The sequence below is a fragment of the Ciconia boyciana genome, chromosome 1, assembly GCF_034638445.1.
Source record: "Ciconia boyciana chromosome 1, ASM3463844v1, whole genome shotgun sequence".
Lineage (NCBI taxonomy): Eukaryota > Metazoa > Chordata > Aves > Ciconiiformes > Ciconiidae > Ciconia > Ciconia boyciana.
The window spans coordinates 201,873,992-201,899,857 of record NC_132934.1 but is presented as its reverse complement, the minus strand read 5'-3'; the positions used below and the strand labels follow the sequence as shown (position 1 = coordinate 201,899,857).

Here is a 25,866-nt window from a genome sequence, read left to right as displayed (position 1 = left end):
GGATTTTGAGTACAGTGATCTTAAATTTTGTCATATTTTTTCTTTACACAGATTTTCCAGCAGTGAACTGGGTCATCCAGTTTGATTGTCCAGAAGATGCAAACACATACATCCACAGAGTGGGAAGAACAGCCAGGTTTGTTTTCACTTTTCATTAATATTTTAATGTTTAAAACTAGATTGCTATAGGGCCAGATAATTGGCTAAAGACTCACTTGAAAAAATCAAGGTATAAATTGGAAAGAAAGAAGGGCTGTTATCACCAAAAGACCCTTTTGATTACTTGAGTAATGGTTTGACTTAATCATTTCTTAGTGAGCTTCAGAGACTCCTTACAGGAGACAGAAAAAATATGTCCAGTTGGTTGATCTGATCAGGGAAGCTTAATAGTGAGGAAGCAAAAATCTTTTGCACTTGGCAGGATTACCTCAAAGGCTGAGCTGAGCATGTTTGTGGGTGGAAAAGCTTGTTTTGCCACTGCCATTTATAGATAAATAAGGCTTTAGACTGTGAATCCAATTTCTTTGTGTCATTGAAGAGTCTTCAAAAGAATGGAAATATTTCTTCCTTATTTTAATTTGGGGAGGAAGGAATCAAATAATGTTAATTACAGGTTAAATTTTAATTTTCTAAGTCTCTTGTAGAATTATATTGTTAGGGATAGCTTTAGTTAAAATATTTGTGGCTAAGCCTTTATGATGTGTCCTGGTTTCGGCTGGGATACAGTTAATTTTCTTCTTAGTAGCTGGTATAGTGCTGTGTTTTGGATTTAACGTGAGAATAATGTTGATAACACACTGATGTTTTAGTTGTTGCTACGTAGTGCTTACACTAGTCAAGGACTTTTCAGCTTCCAATGCTCTGCCGGGTGCACAAGAAGCTGGGAGGGGGCACAGCCAGGATAGTTGATCCAAACTGGCCAAAGGGCTATTCCATACCATATGATGTCATGCCCATGAGTTTTCTTACTTTTGCTCTTCGGATTCTCTCCCCCATCCCACCAGGGGGAAGGTGAGCGAGTGGCTGTGTGGTGCTTAGTTGCCAACTGGGGCTAAACCACAACGTGATGGAAGGGAGTTACCCAGATATTCTATTGCAAACCTTGTCCTTGATCTCTGAAGTAGATTTTTAAGAGAAACAGGAGCTGTTATTGCTTATAATGCAGTAGATCAAAAACTTTACGCAGTTATCTGAAGGACGAATTGTAAGACCTGGCATTGTATCTTGTACATGATTTAATTTGTTTGTAGTAGGGTTTTATCATCTTTGTTGCAATGTAGGCAGAAGTCAAACCTAATGACAGAACAGTTTCTTAGAACAGGACTTCAGCACTCTGCACTATAGGAGTTTGAAGTATCTTTCTGGATCAGATGGCATTAAATTTTGGTGACTGTAATAGGAGTGTGTACTTCCAGCCCTCTTTCAGAATGTGGAAGTTTTAGCCATGTTTTTATTGTAATTGGTAATGCTCCTGCCCCATTCTGTCCTGGGTTCTCCGTTTTCCTATCTACCTGTTATAATAGAAGGGAATAATACATTTTTAAATGCTTTTGGAAGAAAACTGTCTATGAACAAAATCAGCGAATGTTATATATAATTAGATAAAACATGTAGCTAATTGGCTAAATGCACATCTAGATGTATTCTCATGCATCCCAATTGAGAGAAAAGCATATAGGCTTAGTTAGAATTCTGTAGGGTTTTTTGTGTGGGGTTTTTTTTCCTTTTTTTTAATCCTGTGTGGCTTCCACAGAAGGCTTGTAATTTTGTCTTTATGGTGTACTGTTATTGTGGAAGGGAAAACAATATATCTGGCACTGTTTAATTGGCAGTTTCTGGGAGGGTTGTTGAGCTCTTCCCGAGCTGTGTCACTGAGTTAAAGCACCTTGCTGGAGTTATAATCCTCAGCCTTGTCTCAGTTCTCATTAGGTGCTGAGAAGAGCGATTGTAAGTAGGTTTAGAGATGGAAAGGAGCTACATAAAGACAACTAACCCCCGTTTTCCACAAAGCTTTTAATAAAATATCACTCTGATGAGGACGTTAGCCTTGCACCCTTAAGGATCTGTCTTCGGTGGCCTCTTAAATACAATCTTCTGTGATTGCTTGAGGGACAGATTTAGGCAGAAAATTGGGGCAGAGAGTCTTTCCTGTAGGCCGTGGGCTGTGCCAGATGCTTGCCCCTTGCTTCACTGGGCTGTCATTCGCATTTCCCTTTACGTTAATGTTTCAGCTAGACCTAGCTAGACCTTACTGAAATTGGGAGTACGTCTGAGAAAGTTGTTTGAGCTGGCAGGGTGGTGACTAATACTGAAAGCAAATTCCTTCTGTAGGAAAAGCTTTATGGTTATTTTCTGTCTCTTAATCTGAAACAAATACTAAGGAAGGTTCTGCCTGCACTGGGCTTTCACTTTGGAGAAACACAGAGGCTCTCTTTGTCCATAAAGCAAAGCAGTCCTGGAAAGTGATTTGTTTAGTGAACTTAGCAACATGAAATAAATCTTTGAAAATAAAACAAGGGAGAGGTCTAATAAGTTTTACTGTGCACTAAGTAAATATGCTAATGCAGTTTTAGATTTGAATGATTGAGAATATACTTCTCAGTGAACTCTAAGTTTTGAGTAGGAAACTTCACTGGTTTTCAATAGCTACAGTTAGTATGAGAAGCTTGTGTTTATTCTAGAAACTTGATAAAAATAAACTGAACTGCAGTTTAGCAGTCCTCATTAATGAGGTTAGAGATAATTACAAATTTTCATGGGTTATGAGAGTGTATAATAGCATAGAATGAAAGCTAAATTAAATATCTCAGCTAATTAAGACTGTATTAAATTGTAATTAAAACTGGGATGCCAAATACTGTTTACTTTTGAAATCAAATTATTTTGTGATTAAAAAAGTAAATATGAAAGTCAAGAGAGAAATTATTTTGGGGATGGGGCTGAAAAACCTTTGACTAACAATCATGGATGTGTTCCCACATCTGTTTTACAGTTTTGCAAAACCTTGTCTAAGATGAAAGATAATGATTGATTTTTAGGTGGATAAGACCACTGTGTTCCCTAAGTAGCATTTCACTTGCATATATTTAATCCTACTGAAGAACATAAATTGAAACTCCTGCATTTTTGATTTATGGTAAAGTCAGATCAAGAAAATCTGGGTGTTGTCCAGTAATGCTTTTACTTTGTAGTAGAATTGGAATATCTTGATTTTTTTTTTTTAAACTTGAAAGGTATGCTATGGTTGGAGTGATTGGAAGCTGTTTCTTCCAACTGCATTTTAAAGTATTTATTTACAGTCTTAGCTAGTTCAGTAACAGAATTTCTAAAATACTGACAATATTGTGGCCATGTCCATAAATATTTTTGCCTATATTTTTGTCACACAATCTCCTAGCAAAGTCTTTAATTTAAAATGCTAGATCACAGTGTTTTCCTGTGGGTTTTAGTTTCAAAAATTCTAAGTAAATAAGAGCTACTTGTAGCAATTGTCTGCAAAACTTATTCTGGCTTTTAATTTCTATTGATGCCTTCTGTTCTGTAGCCCATGAAGCCTACAGCTGAAAATATCCTTTATTCAATTTTGTGAAACAAGTTACAACATGCCACTAGGGGACAGCAGAAGATAATAATTTCTGAAGCACACTGATACTCACTTTTTTCCCCAACTGTTTTTCTCAACCATAATTTGTAAGTTGTATGGCATGAAAGAAACATATATAGGGATGTTTTTCTTTCAGTCGTGATTGCATCGATGAGTAGAAAAGACACTGAAAAGTCTATTTTATCTTTTATTCATGTGCAAATATCTTGTATTTTGGATGTACCTGTATCCTGGCATGTCTCAGTCATTAATTTCTTTCTTCCCTAGCATTACATTCCTCCCTCCACTCCATTTTTTTTTTTTTTTAATTTTTGTTATTTTCTTTCCCTTCAGAGGAGACTATTAAAAACTGTTACTTGAGTTTAGTGATTCCCCCCCCCCCCCGTCAGGAGTCTTTTTTTAAAGACACTGACAGTGGAGTGTTAAACAGAATACATCTTTTTGCTCTGCAGTTTTTATCTGTGGTATTTCTGTAATTTTATGTAGGTTTTAGATCTGACTCAGGCTCAGACTTCTGATGGTATTTAATCCAGGCTCGTTGGTTAGGTTTCTTAGGTGCTTAAACTGACCTAGGAAAGTCACTGTAATTTTGTTGTCATCATTAAAGGTAGCGTGCAAACAGGCATGCATGTTCTGTCTGGCTCTACAGATGCTTTTTTCCTTTTGGTAAATTATATTCTGAAAACAAATGGAATAATAAAAGTCCATTTTCACAAAGCAGGATATTCTATTGCCTACCATCTTTGTACTGGCTGGTGTGATGATTAGAGCTAAGAAGTATGAATAAAGATTTAAAAGATCTATAGTATTTTTGATGCCTTGTGAATACTGAAGAATATATGCACATCAAATTTTGGAAAGGTGCAAGGGGTAGGTCATATAATCTTATTCTGTCATGAAGTAAAACACTTTGAAGCATGCTCATTGGAGCTCTCCTTAAGTAATTCCACATCATATGTGTGAAAGTGAGACTAATAAGCCTTTAGAGTAATCTTTGCAAGTGGCACTAAAAATGTGAATCACTTAATGGAAGTTTTTTTCAATGGTGGAAGCTTGGTGGTGGTGTGGGGTTTTTTTTCTTTTTTTTTCTTTTCACTGGGAAATATATCCCAGGGATACATGTCTTGGGTCCTGAATAAACAGTACAGTCAAGATGGAAGGTCCTTGTTTGATTATTTTTTTTTTTTATATTTAAGACCCATTGATGTTTTACTGATGTTTCTTTAAAAATAAATGTAGTATCTCATATTATATTGCAGTCAAGTAATTATCCTAACTCAAGTTAAGTAAAAATAGCTGCTAGTGGAGGTCACAAGAAATTGTTGACACCACATATTTAACTTGCAGTTCACATTATTAAATTCTCTAAAATTAAACACTGTACCCTAGCTACATTCCTGACAGTGGCCTGCGATGCTGCAGTTGTACTGACTGGCACTGTGTTAGCTGCTAGAATTCTTTTCGTAATGGCATGGTATGAATGTTCCGATACACTGAAATATTAAGTGGCTAAGGTTATTCTCTGCTGACGTGAAGCTATCCTGTAAGTTGTAATAAAAAATAAACAAGCATATGTATTTTAATGCAGTAGAGTGGACACAGCTGCTGTGGAAAATGGATTGTTTACAGTCTAGGCTGGAGGACCCAACAACCTCCCAAGGCCTTTTGAATTCAATTTGTTCTGAGACTAGCATGATAAGGCTGGTGAGCCACTGCCTATCCTTGTCCATTATTTCTTGTGACTAAGTCTGTCTGGCAAACAAGACACCTAGCCAGTACGACTGAATGAAGGGGATTATGGTTTTGTGGTATGAATAAAACTCAGTTGCATGGTTCTCAGAACTTGGCAAGAGATATAAATGGGCTACTGTCCAGACAGGAGAAGGAAAAGGGTATTAAGTGATCAGAGGAAAACAAAACAAGACAAACCCCGAAGCAATCTCTAACTTCATAGCAATATTTACTGATATTTTCTTTAGGATACTGAACTAAGGTCTATGCAGTGGAGAAATAGGAGTGAACAAAGCATTAGAAGTGAGCTAAAGCAAAACCAAAAAATGAAGCCAGCTCACTTTCTGTTGTTTGTTTTAAATGCTCCGTGAGATGTTGGGCTGTTCACAACCCATGGGAAAGAGCTCATCTCCCTGGCTGAATCGAGGAACCAGCAGTGAACACGAGCTGTCTGCAGCGTTTGCTCAGCTGTGAAGAGCAAGCACGCTTTCTGGTCTGTTGTAATTTTTGTTGGGCTGCTTTAGTAGGGCTTGCTGTAGATGTTACAGCCCAGTTTCAGTTAGCAGCGCACACAGATCTCTTGTTAAAGATTTGTTGTTTTAAAGAAAAATACCTGTTACAAAAAGAGACCATTGATCATGTAGATGGAATAGAAATTCTGCAATTCATGAATTTTTTTTCTGTGCTCATTTGTCCCTTAAAAAAGAATAACAAATTACCGTGTTAGGGAAGAAACCCGGCAGTGTAGAAGGTATGATAAACAGTAGATAAAACTCTTCTTGCTCCTGGGCTTGGCGAAATAATGTTTTCTTGTTTTGAAGCTTAGATTTCACCAGTCCTCATTGTGTCAGAAGGCCCGGAAGGTAGTATAGTTGGAAACAAACTTTTGCCTGAATTGAGCCCGATATGAGACACCTAAAGCTGTTACTTTGTTTAAGAAATATATTTAAAAATGGTATCTTATATAATCAGATTTAATAGTTGAATTTTAAAACAAAACTGTGAATTATTGTATTTCTGTGGAAGGCCTTAGGGGTAGATATGGATATTAGTTTCTCTTTGTTGAAGGATAGCGTGTGGGTGAACAGATTTACTTGTATGCGTATCAGATTGAAATAGGTCTTCGCAGAATAAAACTGTCCATTTTGATATTTTTTGTATATATTTTTCTAGATGTCTTATGTTGTTCCTTTACATAAGAGTGCAACACAGACAAATGTCTCCATCAATACAATGTTTTTTTCCTTCACTACCAAAGTTATTTTATCAAGGAATTGAAAATAATTTAAAAATAAAATATAAATTATACGCTAGAAACAATAGAACTTGACTCACTCTAACTTTCGTCTAGTCCATATTATGTTAACCATGATTGTTAGGTTTTTAGCTAACCTATAGATTGGGAAGTCACTGTAACCTAGCTTCTAAAAACTAGATGTATATTTGTGTACTCAGGTGGTGATTCTCTCAAGTACTTCTTACAACAGATGAAGAACTGTACTATGCCAGGTTTTTTTTCCTCATCCTCAAGGCTCAATTGCAATAGTATGTGCATTAACAAATACCTATGTAATTTCACTGGCATATTCTTTCAGTCTTCACAGGGGTAAATCTTTGCTCTAGAAGCAGGGATCTGTGCTGCTTTTTGAATTTTGCTTGTCAGTTATTCCATGTGATGGAATTGTCTTGTTCTGCATTCTTTATGGAAACTAAAATTGTATGCAAAGGTTTAAATAACATTATTGTTGCAAAATCAAGTGCTCCAGAATATTTATGTTCTGAGAACGGTGCGTAGTGAATAAATGATCACCTTACATGGTGGATAATTTGGCCTCACAGTGGCATTGACTATTAAATAGTTTTGTATTAATAGTTTGGCAACCATGTCTGATGAACAAAGAGTCCAGTGGAAGAAGAGTGAAAATATATAATTAGAGTGTATCATAATGCGCATGCAAAACCAGGCAAATTTAGTGGGCTTGGTTTTGATGCTATTCCAAATGCTTAGCTTACTGATCTTAATGTTTTAAGGAAAGCAGTCTTTTGCTTACTTCTGGTAAGTCTCTGCCAAATTTGACCTGGGTGGGAAAGAGACAGCTGAGTAGTTGACTGGGCTTCCTTGATGCCTGATGTCCTTTCCCTGAGGGGATCTACTGTGGAGAGTTTCTGCAATACTCATGTTTCCAAAGGTGCCTTGTTGGCTTGGAATGCAAAGCTTTTTAGGAATAGCTTTGAATTAAGCTCACAAGTTTTGCAGTGATACCTTACTTCTTTGTCTTTTGACAGATGAGATGACAGCATATGTTGATACTAATCCGTCTTGGCCTAGTGCAGCTAAAATTAGATCTTTAAACAAGTCAACTTGGTAAAGTCCCATTTAAGTTAGAGATTAAAAAACCTCACAAAACAGAGGGTTTTTTCAGTATGGTGGTAGATGTGTGACCTCCAAAGCATAAAAATTATATACTTATCGTTCCTTGCATGTTCATGTGTGATAAATACCTTCAAAAACATTATCACCTCCTTTATATTGAGTTTTCTGTAATGTGAAGTATTCCAATTCAGGAAACTAATACAAGTATCTTTATATCTGCAACCCTTCTCCCCCACATTTTAAGATTACATCATTGCCTCCATTTTCTCCTTTGCCAGTTTTTAAAATAGATTATTTTTTTCTTGCCAAACAAAGCAGAAATACTGCCTTTAACTCTCTTGAAATTTGGCATCAACTTATATCTTCTGAAATACAAATGTTAGGGAAACATGTTGCAATACATCTGTTCAAGACAACCTGTATAACATTTCCTGTAAGGTCTGCATATCCACACAGGCTATCCTTACATTCTCTTTCCATTGCTTTTCCATCATTTTCTTTTCCTGCTGGGTGTCTGCCCTACAGCAGAACACTGATGCCTGATGACCGTCAATCAGATGGTTCCCATTCCTATTTTATTCTGGTATCACTGTGACTCGTATGTCATTGACAATTAAAATATGGTGCATTTGACTGAACTATATGTTACGATGGTTGTGGCAAGGATGTGAATTTACTCTGAATGTGGTTAGAACAAGCTCAACTCTAGCTGCATGGCAAGGTGGAATTGATTGATAACCACGGTATGTTTTCATCTGTTGCCTTTGTGATAATGGTAGTATTGCTTGCTTTAATAGTATTGGCTAGGGATATATGCAGCCTTTGGCTGGATCTGATCAAGGGTAGGTTAAGATGGGTTAAGATTAGCAAAAAATGAGCGTCTCTTTGGCCTGCATGAAAAGCATTTTTTTTTCTCATCCTGTCCTCACTGAATTGTTGCCATGCTATTAGTTCCTTCATGCTTGATACCAGCTGTCGGCTCAGGGTGACTTTTAGCAGAAGTTTAAGATAGGTTCTGTCATGGTGAATAAACTATCCTCTTGATTTTAGTGTTTTATTTTATTTATTTTTTGGTATGAAATGAAACTATTTGGCAACTCTTTGTGTTTCTTTGCTAGGGAAATGGTGCTCTTGACATTTTAAACCATTTTTCTCTGCGTCTAATTAGCCAGTACCACATTGTCCTAAATAATTTATCCCATTTCCTTCTTGTCCAGTCTTTGGTGCTTGCCCTTGATTGTAGGCATCCTTTTTCTCATCTGCAGTCAGTGTAAATATATCATTCCTACCCTTTGCTTTATAATGCTAATGATGATTTGTCACAGCTTCCTTGCTTGTAAGTCAAGATTGAGTTGCAGAGAAGTTACTTGCCTTTTTGATAAGTATTGAAGCCCGTAGACTCTAGAAGATAAGATAGCTTTGAACTAGAAGTATGTGAATTTTTTTTCCAAAGACTTTCTGCAAGTAAGATGCAATTTGCCATAGAATTGGAATGAATTGTATCTGGTATCCTAAGAGACTGTTAAAATCGCAATGCGAAGATGAGTCCCTGCTCTGTTTTCTTGATCAACTTGAGGAGATGACAAGATAAGTAATCAATTACTACACAGTCCAAGAAAGTTTGATTAATTTAAGGTTTTTAATTTACTTTGCACCTCAACTGTGCTGCAGACTACTTAGTGAATAATAAATCACCAGAGTGACTTAGCCTTTTAGGACAGATGTTTGGTTTTGGTGATGATGGACAACTTGAAGGCTGCAGTCAGCAAGAATTGGGAGAACTTCTCCTAATGTCTTCTCATCTGCAGAAGAAGTAGTCCTCCTGCTGAAGAATTTCAGTAGCTGAGGTTGACTCTGCTGCTTTATCATCTATAAAGGTTTAAAGGTTTTATCTGTCTACTGAAAATAATTACAGAAATGTTCTTTTGTTGGCTTTAGTGGAGAACTTTATTCGCTTAGGATACTGAGGGGTGTTCTTTTATCCTATGTTTTAGGCATTGTAACGGAAACAAATTTTGAGCAGAAGACCTAAGTGTTCTTTTCTTTATTGTTTATGTCAGTTTTTAGTAGCTTGTGCTTTCATAAGTTTGCCAATATAGAAGCTTTTAGTATGAAAGACACAGGGAAAACACTTTTGAAAACTTAAATTTTCCATTGCAACCCCTCCTTTTGAGGTTATCTTTAAGACCATAATTTTCTTACTAGCACATTACTAAGCTGTTCTTTTCTTTTTTGAGAAATAAGGTAATACTCTGCCCAAGTAAAACTCCTTTTTTTTTTTTTTTTTTAATAGGCTTGCATTTTGCTTTCTTTAACTAAACACCCATTGGGAACACTGAACAGGTACAAACCTTCCCAGATGGTACTTAAGATCATTTGGTTTTCAGCTTTCTCAGTTCTGTAATGATTTTATTTTCACATTTAGCTCTGAAGAACAGCATTAATATTAAACTGTCTGTTTTAATTAAATCACACAACAATATAAAAACGGGCAAAGGCTGTTCCTCCTTAACTTCAAGTATGTTTAAAATATTGGCATTTAAAAGAGTGAATGTTTTCAAAATAGTTAAGGAAAAAGATTACACTGCATCAATATTTACCAGATGTCTTTCAGTCCCTTTGAATTTCTGAATCCATCAGCTCTGAGATATTTTTAATGTTGCTTTTTTTTTTTTCTTAGTAATTGCCAAAAGATGAGAAGGTATAGGTGTTTGGAAACCTCTGTCTCTTCTATTTTTATGTGATTGTTTCTTTACTTAGCTATAGTACTATTTTCTCTGTATAAAGGCTTTGCAAGACTTAGTGTAAACATTGAATTAGTTGTTGTCCATAGATACCAGATTTAATGCTTGTTTTCTTCTTGTGAATTATCTATGGAATGTACCTTTAGAATTACATCTCCTGATGCTGAAAAGGTAACTGATTCAGCATATAATACGTTTAGCACTAATAACACAAGAACACCTTTCAAGGGTCAGATTGAAGGTTCATCTGATCCCGCATCCTATTTTGAGAGTGACCTAATAGGTACTGAGGAAAAGCTATAAAAGCAAAACTAATGTAGAATGATATTTCCTGTACTATATCATTGCAGAGTTTGGGTTGGTGGCTTGCAGAGAGGATATCTGTACTCTCTGACCCTTGATGGGTATTTCTTCCATGATTTGTATGGCACTGGTCTTTCATAAAGTGTTGCACGCTGAATAAAGTAAGTATAATAAACCAACAACTTAAGAATGCCAAGTGAGGCACTCCAGAATAAGAACTGCCAGAAGCAACAAAACTACACAAATCACTTCATGTCTATGACTAAATTTAAAGAAGCTGCAAAAATCATCCTTTGTAGGTGTTTATATAGTGTGATCAAGACTTTTTTTGTCGTCTTCACAAATGAGGAAGATTCTTGTGAAGAGACTAAACAGACATTCTTTCCAGATATCGGATCATTCTCATAGCTCTTTTCCAAATCCTTTCCTTTTGTAGCATCTGTTTTGAAGAGAAGAGCAGAGCTGTGTGTTATTCTGTACTCTAAATTGGTGAGACTAGTATTGGCAGCAATATTATCTTTGTCTTCCTGTCTGATACAAGCCTTGGGTAGATAAAAGAATATTTTCATCCTTCCTTCCAACAGTGCTCTGAAAGCTCAGGTTCTTTTGATGAATAATTAGCTGTCTTGGAACTGTGATCATCAATTTTTGCCATAAAATGCAAAGTCCTCTAAGGTTCAGTGGCTTTCCAGGATTTCATTACTTGTTGAAGCAGTGGCAGTGTCTGACATGCACCCACTTTGTGGAAATACCGTCTGGAATGTGGCTGGGTTAAAATATATAGAGCTTTCTTAGAAGGTGCACTTGGTCTATGTAAGCAAGTCATTCCCAACCTTAATGATTATATAAAGGGCCCAAACATTCATGGGGTGTTTGGTCAGCAGTGACTTAGGTCCTCCTATGCTGTTGGTAAGGATAATAAATTGCCTTAAACCAAGCATATGGGTTGCTTTAGAACTCTTTTTTTAGAAAGATTCTACAAACTGATATTTCTGCATTAAGAACATTTTAGGTCTAGTAATTAAATGGATTAAAATCAAGTTAGTATGGCTTTTGTGCAGTATCTCTCCCTCACCCACAACTCTAAAGCAGTATTTTTTTGGACAAAGTCTAAATGTTATACCATTTCTTTTGGTACTCTTACCAAACTATATAAAACCAGTAAATTTACATAGGGTTGGTATGTGGCAGACTCTCCTCTTGTATCAATTTGATTTCCTTGTAAAATTTCAAAATGTAGAATGTAAGGGTTAAAAACTCATGATGAAAACATTTATTAAACATTTTTAAATTACCTTTAAAAGTCAGTCCCCAAACCCATCACGTATAGCATTGAGGGGGAAAAAAAAAAAGGCATCTGAGAGCATTTTTGTTGTGATTTTTCAAACTCATCAAATGAAAGCAGAGAGCTGTAATAAAAGCTGTCAGCCTGTTTTAACTGCAGATTTTGTTGCTACTTGCATTGCTTACTATGCTGTGACAGATAGTGTTTATAGTTTTCAAACAGTTCTGCAGTACTGTTTTTGCCAAGTGATAACTGTTCATACTTGAAGAAATGTGGGCTCCCTGTATTCCATCTGAAATGATTTTTATCAGTTAATGATATGATTCTTGTTTGGTGTGCCTGAGAACATCCTTCTGCGCTCTCTGGCCTCCAACTTAAAAGCTCTCTTAAGCGCAGGAGTTTGACTAATACTTCCCTACATAGCACTTAATGTCCCCTTTCCTATCTACAAAAACTTGAACTGGTGTTTTCTTCTGTCACTGCTGAGCTTTTATTGGAAAGATATGTGACCTACCCTGGCACAGTCTTGTTCTCTGTGGTCTCTGACCCAAATAGAAACTAATAACATCTCCCACCCTTCTGCTGACAGTTTATACCTTTTGTATAATATCCTCTGCTTGATGGTTCTCTTGACGGAGAAGAGTGTATGCTATTGGAGTAAAGACCCAACAGGAGAGTGTATGATGGAGTAACAGAAGCTGAAGATTTATGAAATGGCAACAGACCTACTGGAATAAAGATAGAAGAAACAGTTAACTTGCCTTATAGAAAAGAGAAAGGACAAACCAGATGTGCTTAAGATGGATGCAAAGTTTTGCCAGCATAGGGAAAAAAAAAAGACAAATATGACTGGAGTACGAACCAGACCAAAGGCCTGTTAAAGTAGTAAATAATTTGATATAAATTGACACTTGAAAAATAATACGATGAGAATTTTCTGTTTCATATAAATTGAATACTTGTAGTCATTGCAGTTTATCTATAGGCTTACAACCTGCTGCTGCCTAGGGACTTCCCTGTGAGTAGCTCTTGGCAGTTTAAAGCTGCTCTACATAGTAACTTACCACTCTCTTATTTTGCTTTGTCCCACACCTTCCTCTCATCAGTTGGTTTTGAGTGGGATTCTGTCCAATTTTGGCATATTTCTGAAATTTAGTTGAATTGTTGTTTTTTATATAATGGAGGACTCTATGCAATATTTTCCTATCAATCTGAACTATGAATGTAAATGAATAATGTATGTGTTACAATAGATATGGACTTAGGTAATGCAGATAAGCTAACTATCATTACTACTTTTTCAGTAGGACTTAAACCCATTGTCTTGTTTGGTTACTAATGCTGTTTGGGTATTTTTTTTCCTCCATGAATGTCCTCAAGTCACTAAATTTGACAAAAATAGGAACTGACATTTTATTTCACAAAAAGAAAGTGAACAAGAAGATGCTTTAAGAATAAAATAGAAGAATTTTTATTTCTTTGCCAACCATGTATCTTGAGTAATTACTAACTCAGCTACATTTGATACAGCTGTTAAATGCATTGAAGAGTGAATACTAGATATGATCTTATGGGATCAGTCTGATTGTATTTTTTTCTTTTGCACCTAGAAACTGCTTCTATAAAGGAAAGAACTCCTATGTTTATGCTTTTCTTTCAGTGATGCCTCTGTGACCTGTTAGAACAGTAGCCTTTATTGAACATGCAAATAGGAGTTGTTGTTTGGGATCAAGGCACTTATCCTTTCCTAGCCTTTACGCTTGCAGGATGTGCAAAGGAGATTCAGTTGTTACCAGGTGTTAAGACTTAACTATTGTTAAAGGATGAATGCAAGTAGCTAGATCTTCTAGTATTGTAAGCTTTGATCAAGTGGCATTTGATTACTACAGAAATATTTCTAATCTAGGGAAGAAAAAATCCACTCATCTGAATCTATGTCTTAGTCCCAGATGTTTAGGGTTCTAGGTGTAGTTTTGAAATCAGGTCAAGTGGAGATACTGACAAGTCACTTAACTGGTTTGCCTTTTCTTTTCCCTTTGTAAAGTGAGGATTTTTGTCTGCTCTTTGGGCTGCTTATAAGGAAGCAAATGTAAATTCTCATTGGTTATTGAAAACATCAATAAAAAATTATAATTTTTGCATGTTTGCTTGAGGTTTCTCCTTTGTGTTTTATTTTTTTCCCCCATCAGATACAAAGAAGGTGGTGAAGCTTTGTTAGTATTGCTTCCCTCAGAAGAAAAAGGCATGGTGGAACAGCTGGCACAGAGGAAGGTACCTGTCAGTGAAATCAAGTAAGTGGCATGTCTGTTATTCAGCCTTCTGTCTACAGGAATAATGTGTGATGAGTCTATGACAATCCTGATGGAGTAAAGTGCTTGAATTACCTGAAGCTGGACAAACAAGGGAGATAATTTGATTTTGATAGCATTGTAGAAGGAAAAGACCTTGAGAGGTTACTTATTCCATCCCCTTTCTCAAAGGCAGGATCAGCTGCACAAATCATTGTTATCAGATGCTTGTCTAACTTGCCAATGAATATCTTCACAATTTCCCAAAGTGATCTCGTCTATACTCAACAGTTCCTGCCATTAAGGTTTTTTCTTCAAGTGTCTGATAAGCCTTGTAGGTAATTTAAGTGAAATATTTCTTTTGTCCTGTGCCAAGAATATATGGAAAATTATGTATTCTCTTACTCTTTGCAACTACTTTTTATGTAATTGAACATTATCATGCTATCTCTTTCTCTTCTTTCGCAGATTAAACAATTACAATTTCTTTAATCTGTCCTTGTATGTTTTTATACCTTTTATCATTCTTGTTTCTCTTACCTGTCTTTTCTTTAGTTCTAGACTGTTTCTCCGATTTGTTGTGATCTTTCTGAATCAGTTAGTTGAAGAACAGGAAATAAAAGATGTGGCTGAATGGTCATTTTACATACCAGAGAGTATTCTGTTGGAGACCTGTAGAGATCTATGCTATCTCTACAAAAGAGAAGTGACTTTGAAAGAGTTGCAGAAGCATATAATGATACCATGTAAAAAGAAAAAAGAACTTATATTGCAAATTTCTATTAAATGCAGAGTAATGGACATGTAGGAAAGACAGAAACCCTAACTTTAATAGAAAAAGCCCACACCACTAAAAAGCATTGATGGTAATTTCTTAATTAGCAGCTATAGGTAGGAAGGAGTTCATTGTTCTTTAAGCCTGTCAGTCTAATGCTAAATCAAAAGAGGAAACAGAATGTGAAGGAAATACAGAAGAATTGAAAGCAAGCCAGAAAATGTGGTATGAGCCTGACTCCATTTTGAATACTTATATAGTTCAGGTTACACCATGCCAAAAATTGTAGAGTTGAGCTAGAAGAAATCCAGAGAAGGATGACAGGGTAGAAAATTAAGTTTCTGTACAAGTGGGTATGAGCAAGGCTAGGACTTTTTTACTTTGAAAGGCTGTGGTTTGAATGTGAAGATACAGGTATCTAAGCAAAGATGATAATAAACTGTATACAGAAAGTGTTTGTGGAATAATTGTTTTTGAGAAGAAATCAAAGTAGGGTGAAACTTCAAGTGGTTATTATTACCTCATTGCTTAAACCTTCAGGTCTGCTCAAAATTAACTATGTTGTATTCGTTGAATTCTAGTGTAACAAAGAATGGTAAGAAATTGCCACTACTTACACTGTTACCTGTTTTTTGTTACACTTTTCATAGAAGTTTATGTCAAAACTTGAGTTAAGGAACACATACTTTGAGACTTGTCATTGTTAAAATCTACTGAATAAGAATCTTTTTCACTTCATTAGCTTTTTCTATTGTAAATTCAATAATAGGATGCATTAAAGTAAGTCAGGATAGCCTGGTCAATTGCAATTTGATATGATGGCGACTCCTAACAAACTTATTTTGTTTTTACAAATGAAAAGGAAGGCTTGTGTGACCAGCTGTAGTGAAGGGGAAGGAAGCAAGAGCTTGGAATGATAACCGCAAAATACTGTCAGTTCCTACTGAATCTTACTCTTTTATGAGTGCTCCAGTGTTCCGCTTCACTAGGCTGATTTTTCTGTTTGATTTCTCTGAGGATCGCCATTTTTGGTACCATAGTTGGATGTCATCACTCCAGACATGCCACACCTGGACACAAGTTGGACTCAATTTCTGCAGAGAATAGAAACATGCATACACCACTTTCCAGATTTAAGGTTTAGTTTTATTTTTTTTAAGTATTTTTGATGTATGGGATATACCATTTCAGAGGCACTTGTGAACTGTACTTGTGAATGCTGCTTCTGTGTAACAAACTGAGTACACAGCAGCCAGTGAAGTAAATAAACCTTTTCTGGTCAAACACGGGTATCAATTCTGTGTGGAACATGCATGAACTTCAACCATAAGACAACTTTTGCTAAAACAGCGAAAATAAGGAGTACAATGGAATCAAACAACTAACAAAAGCCTAATTGTTCTTAAAGCTTTCTTTTGATGTTGCTGTTTAAAAACAACAACAACAACAAAACACCCCCCCGCCCCGTGAATGTGGACAACATCAATAAGGAAACTGAATTAAAGTCTGATATTTTCTTTTCCTTTAAGCATCAAAGTGCTTTAAAAGGTGTCGTGTTTAACCCCAGCTGGCAGCTAAGCACCACACAGCCGCTCGCTCACTCCCGCCCGGTGGGATGGAGGAGAGAATCAGAAGAGTAAAAGGGAGAAAACTCGTGGGTTGAGATAAAGACAGTTTAATAGGGAAAGAAAAAGCCATGCACACAAGCAAAGCAAAACAAGGAATTCATTCACTCCGTCCCATGGGCAGGCAGGTGTTCAGCCATCGCCAGGAAAGCAGGGCTCCATCACACGTAACGGTTACTTTGGAAGACAAACGCCATCACTCCGAATGTCCCCCCCCCTTCCTCCTTCTTCCCCAGCTTTATATACTGAGCATGACGTCATATGGTATGGAATAGCCCTTTGGTCAGTTTGGATCAACTATCCTGGCTGTGTCCCCTCCCAGCTTCTTGTGCACCTGGCAGAGCATGGGAAGCTGAAAAGTCCTTGACTAGTGCAGCAACAACTAAAACATCCCTGTATTATCAACACTGTTTTCAGCACAAATCCAAAACATAGCCCCATACCAGCCCCTATAAAGAAAATTAACTCTATCTCACCTGAAACCAGGACAAAGGATCTGTTGTATAACCACCACAGCCTAAGCAAATTGTCTCTTTTTTTCCAAACTTCATCTTTTTCCTTCTTAAAATTATAGTTATTCAAATAATTTATCTTGTTTTGATATTCACTAAATAAATGTCTGTTCTCATGCATATTATAAATATTTCACCTTTCTTTGACAGCTAAGCTTTTAGCTTCTTGAGTAATGCAGTTAATTGTTTGAACAGCTTATCATAAAACATGGTAAAAAAAGCCTCTTTAGCCTGTATTTATTCATGCAAATCCAAATTGGTATTTTTGTACCAGAATAACAATTCAATTTTAATAAGGCAAATATTTCATTTCCCCCCCCCCCAATAAATGCGTCTTCCATTTATAATCCAAGTTAGATGTGTCTCTGGAGAAACATCTATGGCTGCATCTCGTAACACATTCTTGCTAATCTGTTACATCAATGGAAAACTCTCTGCTATTTTGGGGTGGTGTTTTAAAAAAAAAAAAATTCTTTTACCAAGCCACTAGGGCATATGTACAATAAATACATTCAAGTAACATTCTTAACTGGAACCATTATAAGCAAATTCAGGGCTTTTGATGGGTATTTTAACAGCCTGCCCTGAGATCCGGTTTTTCAATCTGCAAAACATACCTTATTAGTATTTGTAACATCGTAATGAAAGGGAATGCTTTTACTTAGAATTGTCTGCCTAGTGTGGTTAAGGCTTAAATGGTTTAGCATTGTACTTCTAAGATGCTAACTAAAATCCTTAAAAAAAATTCTTGTAATTGCTTGTGGATTGCAAACCAGTTTAATCCTAAAAGTTTTTAACTACAAATTTTCTTAGGTTCTTTACTTCTAGCCAGTTTCCCAATTAATACAGCCCTGGTGTATTTTGTCAATTGATGAATTGTTGAAGAAGTTCCATCAACCCATGGATCATGTTCCAGCTCTTCTGCTGAAAGTCTTCTAGTGTTTGTGCATATTCACCTAATTATAGATTCTCAAGAATTGATTTAACTTGTGAGTTAGAAGGTAATGAGCATTGTGCGCTGCCAACAGAGTTTAACTCTTCAAACTTCTGAAATGCATTCTGAAAGTTTTGTTTCTAAAACATCACTGTCAGTTAAAGTGTTTGTTTTGCTGTTCTTGTTAACCTGTTATCTTGCATAGGGATTGCAAGAACCAGTTTTCTGTTACTTTCCTTGGTTTGTATTTTCTGACTTACAAACAGCTCTTAACTTTTCTTTATTTTATTTAGACAGAGCTTTTAAAACAATTCCTTAATTTGAAAGGAGAGAGGGGAATAACTTTTTTTCTTTTCCTGAATACCTATTCAAAAGGCTAGGGTTTGGGCTGTTTTCTTAATTTTCAATTTTAAATCTAAGCTCCCTGTAGAACTTGTTAGTATACCATACCTTTCTGATCAGCACAAGCTGCCAATTTACAGGTAGTGCTTTTAGCAATACATCTATTTTTCATCATTCAAACAGAGCAAGAGAAAATGCAAAATATGCAATAATAAATATCTTTAGAGCATTCAAATGTGGCGAACAGCTACTCAGAAAGCATTAAATATTATGTACATATTTACAAGGAGTCTATAATTTCAAAGTTTTAGATACGAGCTGTAAACTGAAATTATTTTTGATAATACCTTGAGACTACTTCATTGCATCCAATTTTGTTGAGTAACAAGATAAAAGCTGCTTCCTAAGGGGATATCGTAACAATTTTTGTGTCTAGAAAATTTTACCAAAGGAAGTGCAAGTATGTAGATACAATGTAATATTGCTTTCTTTAATATTATGACAAAAATGTTGTTCTTGAAGAAAACAACAATAGCAACAACAAAACACCTTTTTTTTCTGGCAGCGGAGAATACTTGGATATGTATTCCACATGACAGTAATATTAATACTAAGGAATCTATTATAACTTGCTGCATCCCAATTACCATCATTACTGTAGGACAGTCCATTGGTGTAACTAACCAGCCTGGTTATGCACATGTACGTGATCTGCTGGTGTGAGACTGGCAACTCTGAGCAGGCTTCCTTAAGTCCCAGCTCTTCCTCCTCTCTCCAGCCTTCCAGGTTGTCCAGTGTGACGATAGGGAGCCACGTTCCAGGCTGAGAGCACAGAGCAAAACCTGCCACTGCTTGGAAGCTGAGTGGAATATGGAAACTTTCACAACATCATGGCAGCATGGTCTTTTTGGTGGTTGTTGAGCTTTTTTGTTTAAATTCCGCTTTGGAGAGGATGGGGAAGAGAGAGTATTTAGTTAAAGCAGTGCTTGTATCCTGGTGTTAAAAACAGGGGAAACGAGTGGAAAGCGAAGTGCGTATTGACCAGGAAATTTGGAGAGTGCTGTCTGATCAGTTCATAAGACCAAGCAAGCTGAGTTCATATTTATACCATGGCACAGTCAAGTGTGGCCATTTATGCAACTGCTAGGCAAAACAACAGGTTCAAAAAGTGATGCTGCTCCTTAAATGCAAAATTTGTACTCACAGAGTAAGAAAAGAAAGAGACAGCCCAGTTAAAATGACAGACAATGTCATAAAATCCTCTTCAAGTTTTTGTGTAGTTGGTTCTAGCTCACTGGTTCATAGCTGTTTAGGCAAGCTTATAAATTATGATAATTCATTTAAGTGTTTAGATTTTAGGTTTGCCTCTCCAGATAGTCACATGTATATAATTATTGTAAAGAGTTTTATTTATTCAGAAAGAAATAACATGCAAACTCATTAAAATGAAAATCCAATTTAATAATGATCAGCTTTGTTATCTTTGGAATCTCAACATGAGACGAAGATGACAGTGGGCGGCTGTCGTGGTGCAGCGTTGGAGAGGAGGGAATCCAGTATTATGAGTCTCTTTTAATATTCAGTGTTGCAAATTTACTCATTCATTAATAAACACATAACCTCAAAATGTGCTCGGGGCACCATATTCTTGGTTGACATTGCTTAGATTTACACCACAGTATCTTGCCTTGCTTTTAACTGTAAAGTATCTTGTGTTTTCTGTCTTTTTCAAACCCTTTTCTGGCAAATTTCAACCAAATTAAACTAAAATTTATATGCAGTCAACAAAATGCTGTTACATCTTGTCTAAGATTATTGTCCATTATGCTTGGACCCCCAATGATGTATTGTCTCCTGTAAATAATGGATCATATCCTACAATAATCAAGTCTCAGAAAATAATGAGTAATAGCAGGCCCAGGTGAGAATTGGAACATGGTATGCATTTGGAGTTTGGCAATGACAACAGTGAGTAGTTGACAGTCCCCACTACTCTTTGAGTACAGCTCCAGGGCCAGTTTTGCATTTCCTTAAAGATTTAATGTAGACTATGTTTCCCTAGCTTATGAGAATGTGCAACTGCCAGATGCTTTGCTGACCTCAAATATGACATCTGCCTTTTCTTTCCTATTCTTAAAGCCTGCTAATGCTGCTATGAAGGATAATCAAACTGCTTAGTCATGTTTTGCTTCTGACTAAGCTATGTTGGCCATTGGGTTTTTGTACAAAGTGTTTTTTTGGTATCAAGAAAAAAGTTTGTATCAAACATACGGATTGTTTTTTTGGTATCAAGAAAAAAGTTAATCTTTTAACTTCTCTTTTTTTTGCCCCCTTTGAAGATGAGCACTATGTTCACCTGCCGTGTCCCATAGATTTTTATCTCTCTCAGATGAGTTCTCAAGAATAGATACAACTATGACTCGAAGTGCTCTGACTTTCTCTCTAGTTGCTATGGAACAAATTTCTTTTGACCCAGCTGATTTAGCTAAGTACCTGTTATCCTCTGATTTGTGATTCTGGTGTGAGCTTGGACTGTGCTGTAGCTGTTGCAGCTGCAATCAGACAGCTAACCACTTTGAGTGAAGACGAGGGAAAAAAGACACTGACTAATTTAAGTGCCTTGAGGTCACCTCTTACTGGCTTTCCCATAACTTAGCAATCCAACACTTCTCTGGGCTGTTATACTACTGGTGTTCATGTTAATTTTGTTGTTGTTGTTATTCATGCTATCCCTTCTTTACTTTTTGTATCTCATTTTGTGCTTGTATTTCTTATTTTATCCCAGTGTATTTGTGCTGTTTTTATACTTGTCTTCAGTTCTACTTTAAGCTTTCTTCTTGAGTTTCAGGCCACTGTAAACATGTAGATTTCATCTAGCCAGCCTTTTTACTCTTCCTCCTGTCTTTCCTCTGCAGTGCGGTAGTATACTTTGTAACTTCTCATACAATTCAGTATTAAGCAAACCACTGCTTTTATTTTGCTATTCTACCATTTTTCCTTTGTTAGGATTCTAAATATTTTCATTGTCACCTTCTCAATCTTGTTTTATAGAATAAAATCTAGAAGAGCCTTCTCTCTATTTACTTTTTCTGTCTTTGGTATTGTGTGCATTCCATCCTCCATTGCATTTCAAAGACGTGTTGGTCAGTTTGTGTCCCACTGAATTTTTCATGCCTCTTCTTTTCTCTCTTATGTCTTTACACTTTCACAGTAAATTATTTGCTGCCTTGAAACTGGAACTCAGCTTTTTGATCTTTCACTAAAACTGTAGCTAAATAGCTCTTGTGTGCGCTACAGTCTTCCACTGGCTGTATATGACAGAGATAAAAAATTGAAATGGTGAGGGAATAAAGTTTGATGTCTTTATAAATTAAAGTATTCTTTGGTAATAGCCGCCAACCCCTTGCTTAATTCCTGCTTTCATATTTAGTAAGAATAATTGATTATCATAATGGCTTATGTTACAAAAAATGCCTAGAAAATGTTTTTTAATCAGTCATGTTTTGTAGACTGACTTAGTGCTTAGTGAAGTGACTGCTTAGTGAAGAAGCATGATTTTGATTTTTTTTTTCTTGACTTCCTTCAGCAAAGGCTGTGTTTTGTTGTACAGTGTGGGATGACATGGCATACAGCAGCAAGAACCAGATTAAGAAATCTGGTAGTTGTGCATCTCTTTGACCTCTACTTGAGGGGTGCCCTCCTACCATGTTTGGTAGGTTGTATGATACACTTAGGTGGCACTAGTAGATAAAAACCAGAAGTAGGTAAGAAAAGATCTGGGCAAATAAACGTGGAATAGTGTAGGTATCACTGGAATAAGTGTAAAAATTCAGAGTCCAGGAGAGGACTTGCATAACTTCTTACTAGTTTTAATAGCATTTTCTATAATACAGTCACTGTTCTTTATTCACCTGATCAATATCTTGTAGAGCTCTTAAATCTGTTTAATCTCAATGTCCTTTATTTTTGCTCATCTGGCCATAAGAAAGAAGTACTTAAATTTCAGTATTCCCAGAGCAATGGATCTTATCTAAGCTTTCAAAAATGCTGAGAATTTCCTTATGAAGACTGCTAGCTCAGTATAAAGTAGTACTGTAATTCATTATGTTTCTTCTATATTTTTTCTCAGCATTTTTATAAATTCAAGAAGTTCTTTACTGCTGATTTTGGCTTTGCTTTGGAAGAAGTTTCACCACCTTCACTGAAAACTGTCTCTGGATAAAAAAATCTGAGCTCTCATTTGTCTTTTCTGTGTTATTCATTTGAGGAGTGTATGCTTCATCCTTAATATGGTTCCATTCTCAGCTTGTTCAGAGTGGTAATAGCTTTATGCATCTTGAAAACAATGCAAAAGATGTGAAGAAACTTCTGAGAACTTAATAGGTGCTTATTTTTGCATGTTCTAATAATTAAAGCTAATTTACTTTTTTTTTTTTCTTTTTTTTAATTAGAATTAATCCTGAAAAACTTACAGACATCCAAAAGAGGATGCAAGCTTTCTTAGCTCAAGATCAGGAGTTAAAAGACAAAGCTCAAAGGGTAAGTCATCTGCTGCACTATAGTTCTTGAGGCATGCTAGTCAAACAGAACTGCTGTTGGAATAAATGACCTACTCATATGTGCCCTAGCACCAGTGTTTGGAACTGCTAAATTGTTCTGAAACATGGCATCAGTAGAAATAATAATCATGTATTAGCAGTTGGTGGTAAGTATGCCTGTTATATCCTGTGTGAGTTGACATGGGCTCATGACCCTAATGCCTGAAGAGCCACCGGACCTACTGCTGTTGTGCCAAGGTTAAGGCATAGGTGGGGACATATTTATTTTAGAGTCTCACGTATGCAAGTAATTTTTGATTTAGTACTCACTGCTTCTCAGCTCTTTGAGGGTTTTTACTGGTTTTTTTGAGTCTTTCCCAGCTGTTTGAGTCCTGAACCTAGGGAGGAATAACCCCATACACCAGTACAGGCTAGGACCAAATGGCTGGAAAGCAACTTTGCAGAAGAAGACCTGGGGCAACAGGTTGTCCTAGTGGACAGCCGGCTGAACTTGAGCCCACAACATGCCTTTGCAGCAAAGAAGGCCAACCGCATTCTGGGTGGCATTAGGCAGAGCGTTGCTGGCAGGTCAGGGGAGGTGATCCTTCCCTTCCCCCTCTACTCAGCCCTGGTGAAACATGTCTGGAGCACACAGCTTAATTCTGGGCTTCCAGTACAAGAAAGACGGGGACATACTGGAGACAAGAGCAATGAAGAACCACAAAGATGATTGAGCACTTGGAGTATCTCCTGTATTAGGAGAGAAGTATAAATTAGATGGAGCCAGTCTTCTGAGTGGTGGCCAGTGACAGGAGAGGAGGCGATGGGCACAAATTCATATAAAAAAAAATTCCCTCCATTTAAACCCAAGAAAAACATTTTCATTGTGAGGGTGATTGAACACTAGAACAGGATGCACAGAGAGGCTGTACAGTCTCCGTTTTTGGATATTAAAAACTGGGTGCGTTCCTGAGCAGCCTGCTCTAGCTGACCTTGCTTTGAGCAGGGGTTTGGACTAGATGCTCTCCAGAGGTTTCTTTCAACTTCAACTATTCTGTGATTCGGTAAAGCATAAAGCTGTTAAATCAGTACGAATACATCTTTTTTCATCATGTATCCTTGGTAGCACGATGGAGAATAGGACTGTGCACCCTTTTCACTTCAGTAACCCTTTTGATTGAAGGGGATAGGGAAATTGGTAATTCTTCCTGAGAGGACTTTTTTTGGGGAGCTGATATAGAACATTTTGAAATAATAATAATAAAAAAAGGTTAATGAAAAGTAGCAGATCTCATTCCTTGGCTTAAAAAGTTAGAAATATGAAACCATGTAGGCCTCACATGCTGACTTTCTTAATTAATTTTTATTGTTGTATCTCCTGAATTTATATGACAGTTTGTCCTTTCTCAGGGGTAAAATCTAATGCATTAAATAAAGTGTTTTAACTTTAATTTGGATTTAAATGAGAAGCAAAATGGCTTAGAATAGCTCTTCCAGGTAAGATGGAGAAGCGTGTGAATGGGACTATGGATGGGATTTCTTTGTTGTGCTGGTTAATGTTGGGAGACTCCATGAACAATATGTGAATTTCACCAAGATTTTAGCCGGTTTGGGAAAGGTAGGAAAACTTAATATAACTAGGTAGGTTCCTGGACTAGAATGAGCTGGTTGTAAAAGACACTTTCCATGGAAGATGGCCTGTGAAACATTTCTGGGCATTGCGCTGCCTCTTCTTGCCATTACTAGACATGTTTGCTGACCTTTCCCTGGTTTTATAATATTTTTAGGCCATGAACTCTTTGGGATAGAGCTTACTACTTGTGTTATTGAAGTGCTGCAATGTGTTGGTTTTCTGAGGTTGGTTGGTTTGTATGTTTGTTTTTAAACTGTGGATATCGTGAGCCTATGAATTCTGTAGTCGTACCAAGTGTCTTCCAAACCATGCAAAATCAGGAGTTCAAATTGAGATGCAGGGAAACAAGATGATTAGAAGAAAAATAATAAAATCTTTCAGGTCACTTTTTTGTTATACACGTAGGTCAAATTTAAAGAGCACTACGAAAGGCCAAATGATCAGAAATACAGAAATGCGAAAGCCTGAGAAAATACAAGATTGCAGAAATCCTGGATTAGTGTAAATAACTTTTTATTTGTCTGAGCTAGTGTGTGGATTGATGACACCTGAAGATATTCTGGTAAACCTGAGTGGTAGGGTAAAATGAAAAGGGGATAATGAACGCTTAAAGAGAGAATAAGAGTTGTAGCCTTTCTGTTGAACTGGGATGTAAAATGAGACAAGTTGCAATATTTAAAACTCTTTAAGTGGAGGTTCATCTCACCTAACTTTAGATGTCCTATGCGAGCTAGTCTGCCTGAGCTTTCATTTATAGCTGACAGAGGAATAGGCACTTCTAGGATGCATCCTGACATAGATACCTTAAAAACCCTTTGGGATAGATGAATGGCAGTTTCTTTGCACTGCAGAGGTAGCCTGTGTGACATGACCTAGCTTGGATCCCTGCAGTAGAGACACTTACTGGGTCAGAGGAATGTCATTCTTGCTTTCCTAAACAAGGAGTCTTAAATCAAAGTGCCTGAGGAAGTCAGTGGGAGCTTTGTGAATAAAATATCTAAGGCAATGTTCAAGGCGCTACTTTTAAAACTATTTTTGGCATTTAGGTATCCCAGGTTTTTGTAGTGCACGAAGTATTACTTGTAGCATGTGGAATGTCAGCGTAAGCTTCATCCTGACGTCGTACAGGCCAGATATACTGGTGACATATTATGATCATCTGCAACTGCCACAGGAAG

At 36.7% G+C, this 25,866-nt stretch overlaps 1 protein-coding gene across 1 annotated transcript in view; it reads left to right on the top strand.

The window, feature by feature from the left end:
- Window positions 1-25,866, top strand: part of DDX10 (DEAD-box helicase 10) — a 197,456-nt gene that overhangs the window by 18,657 nt on the left and 152,933 nt on the right. The window contains exons 9-11 of the mRNA XM_072850575.1: window positions 52-136; window positions 14,231-14,332; window positions 22,969-23,056. Coding sequence (XP_072706676.1) covers window positions 52-136; window positions 14,231-14,332; window positions 22,969-23,056 — 275 coding nt within the window. The remainder of the gene's footprint in view (window positions 1-51; window positions 137-14,230; window positions 14,333-22,968; window positions 23,057-25,866) is intronic.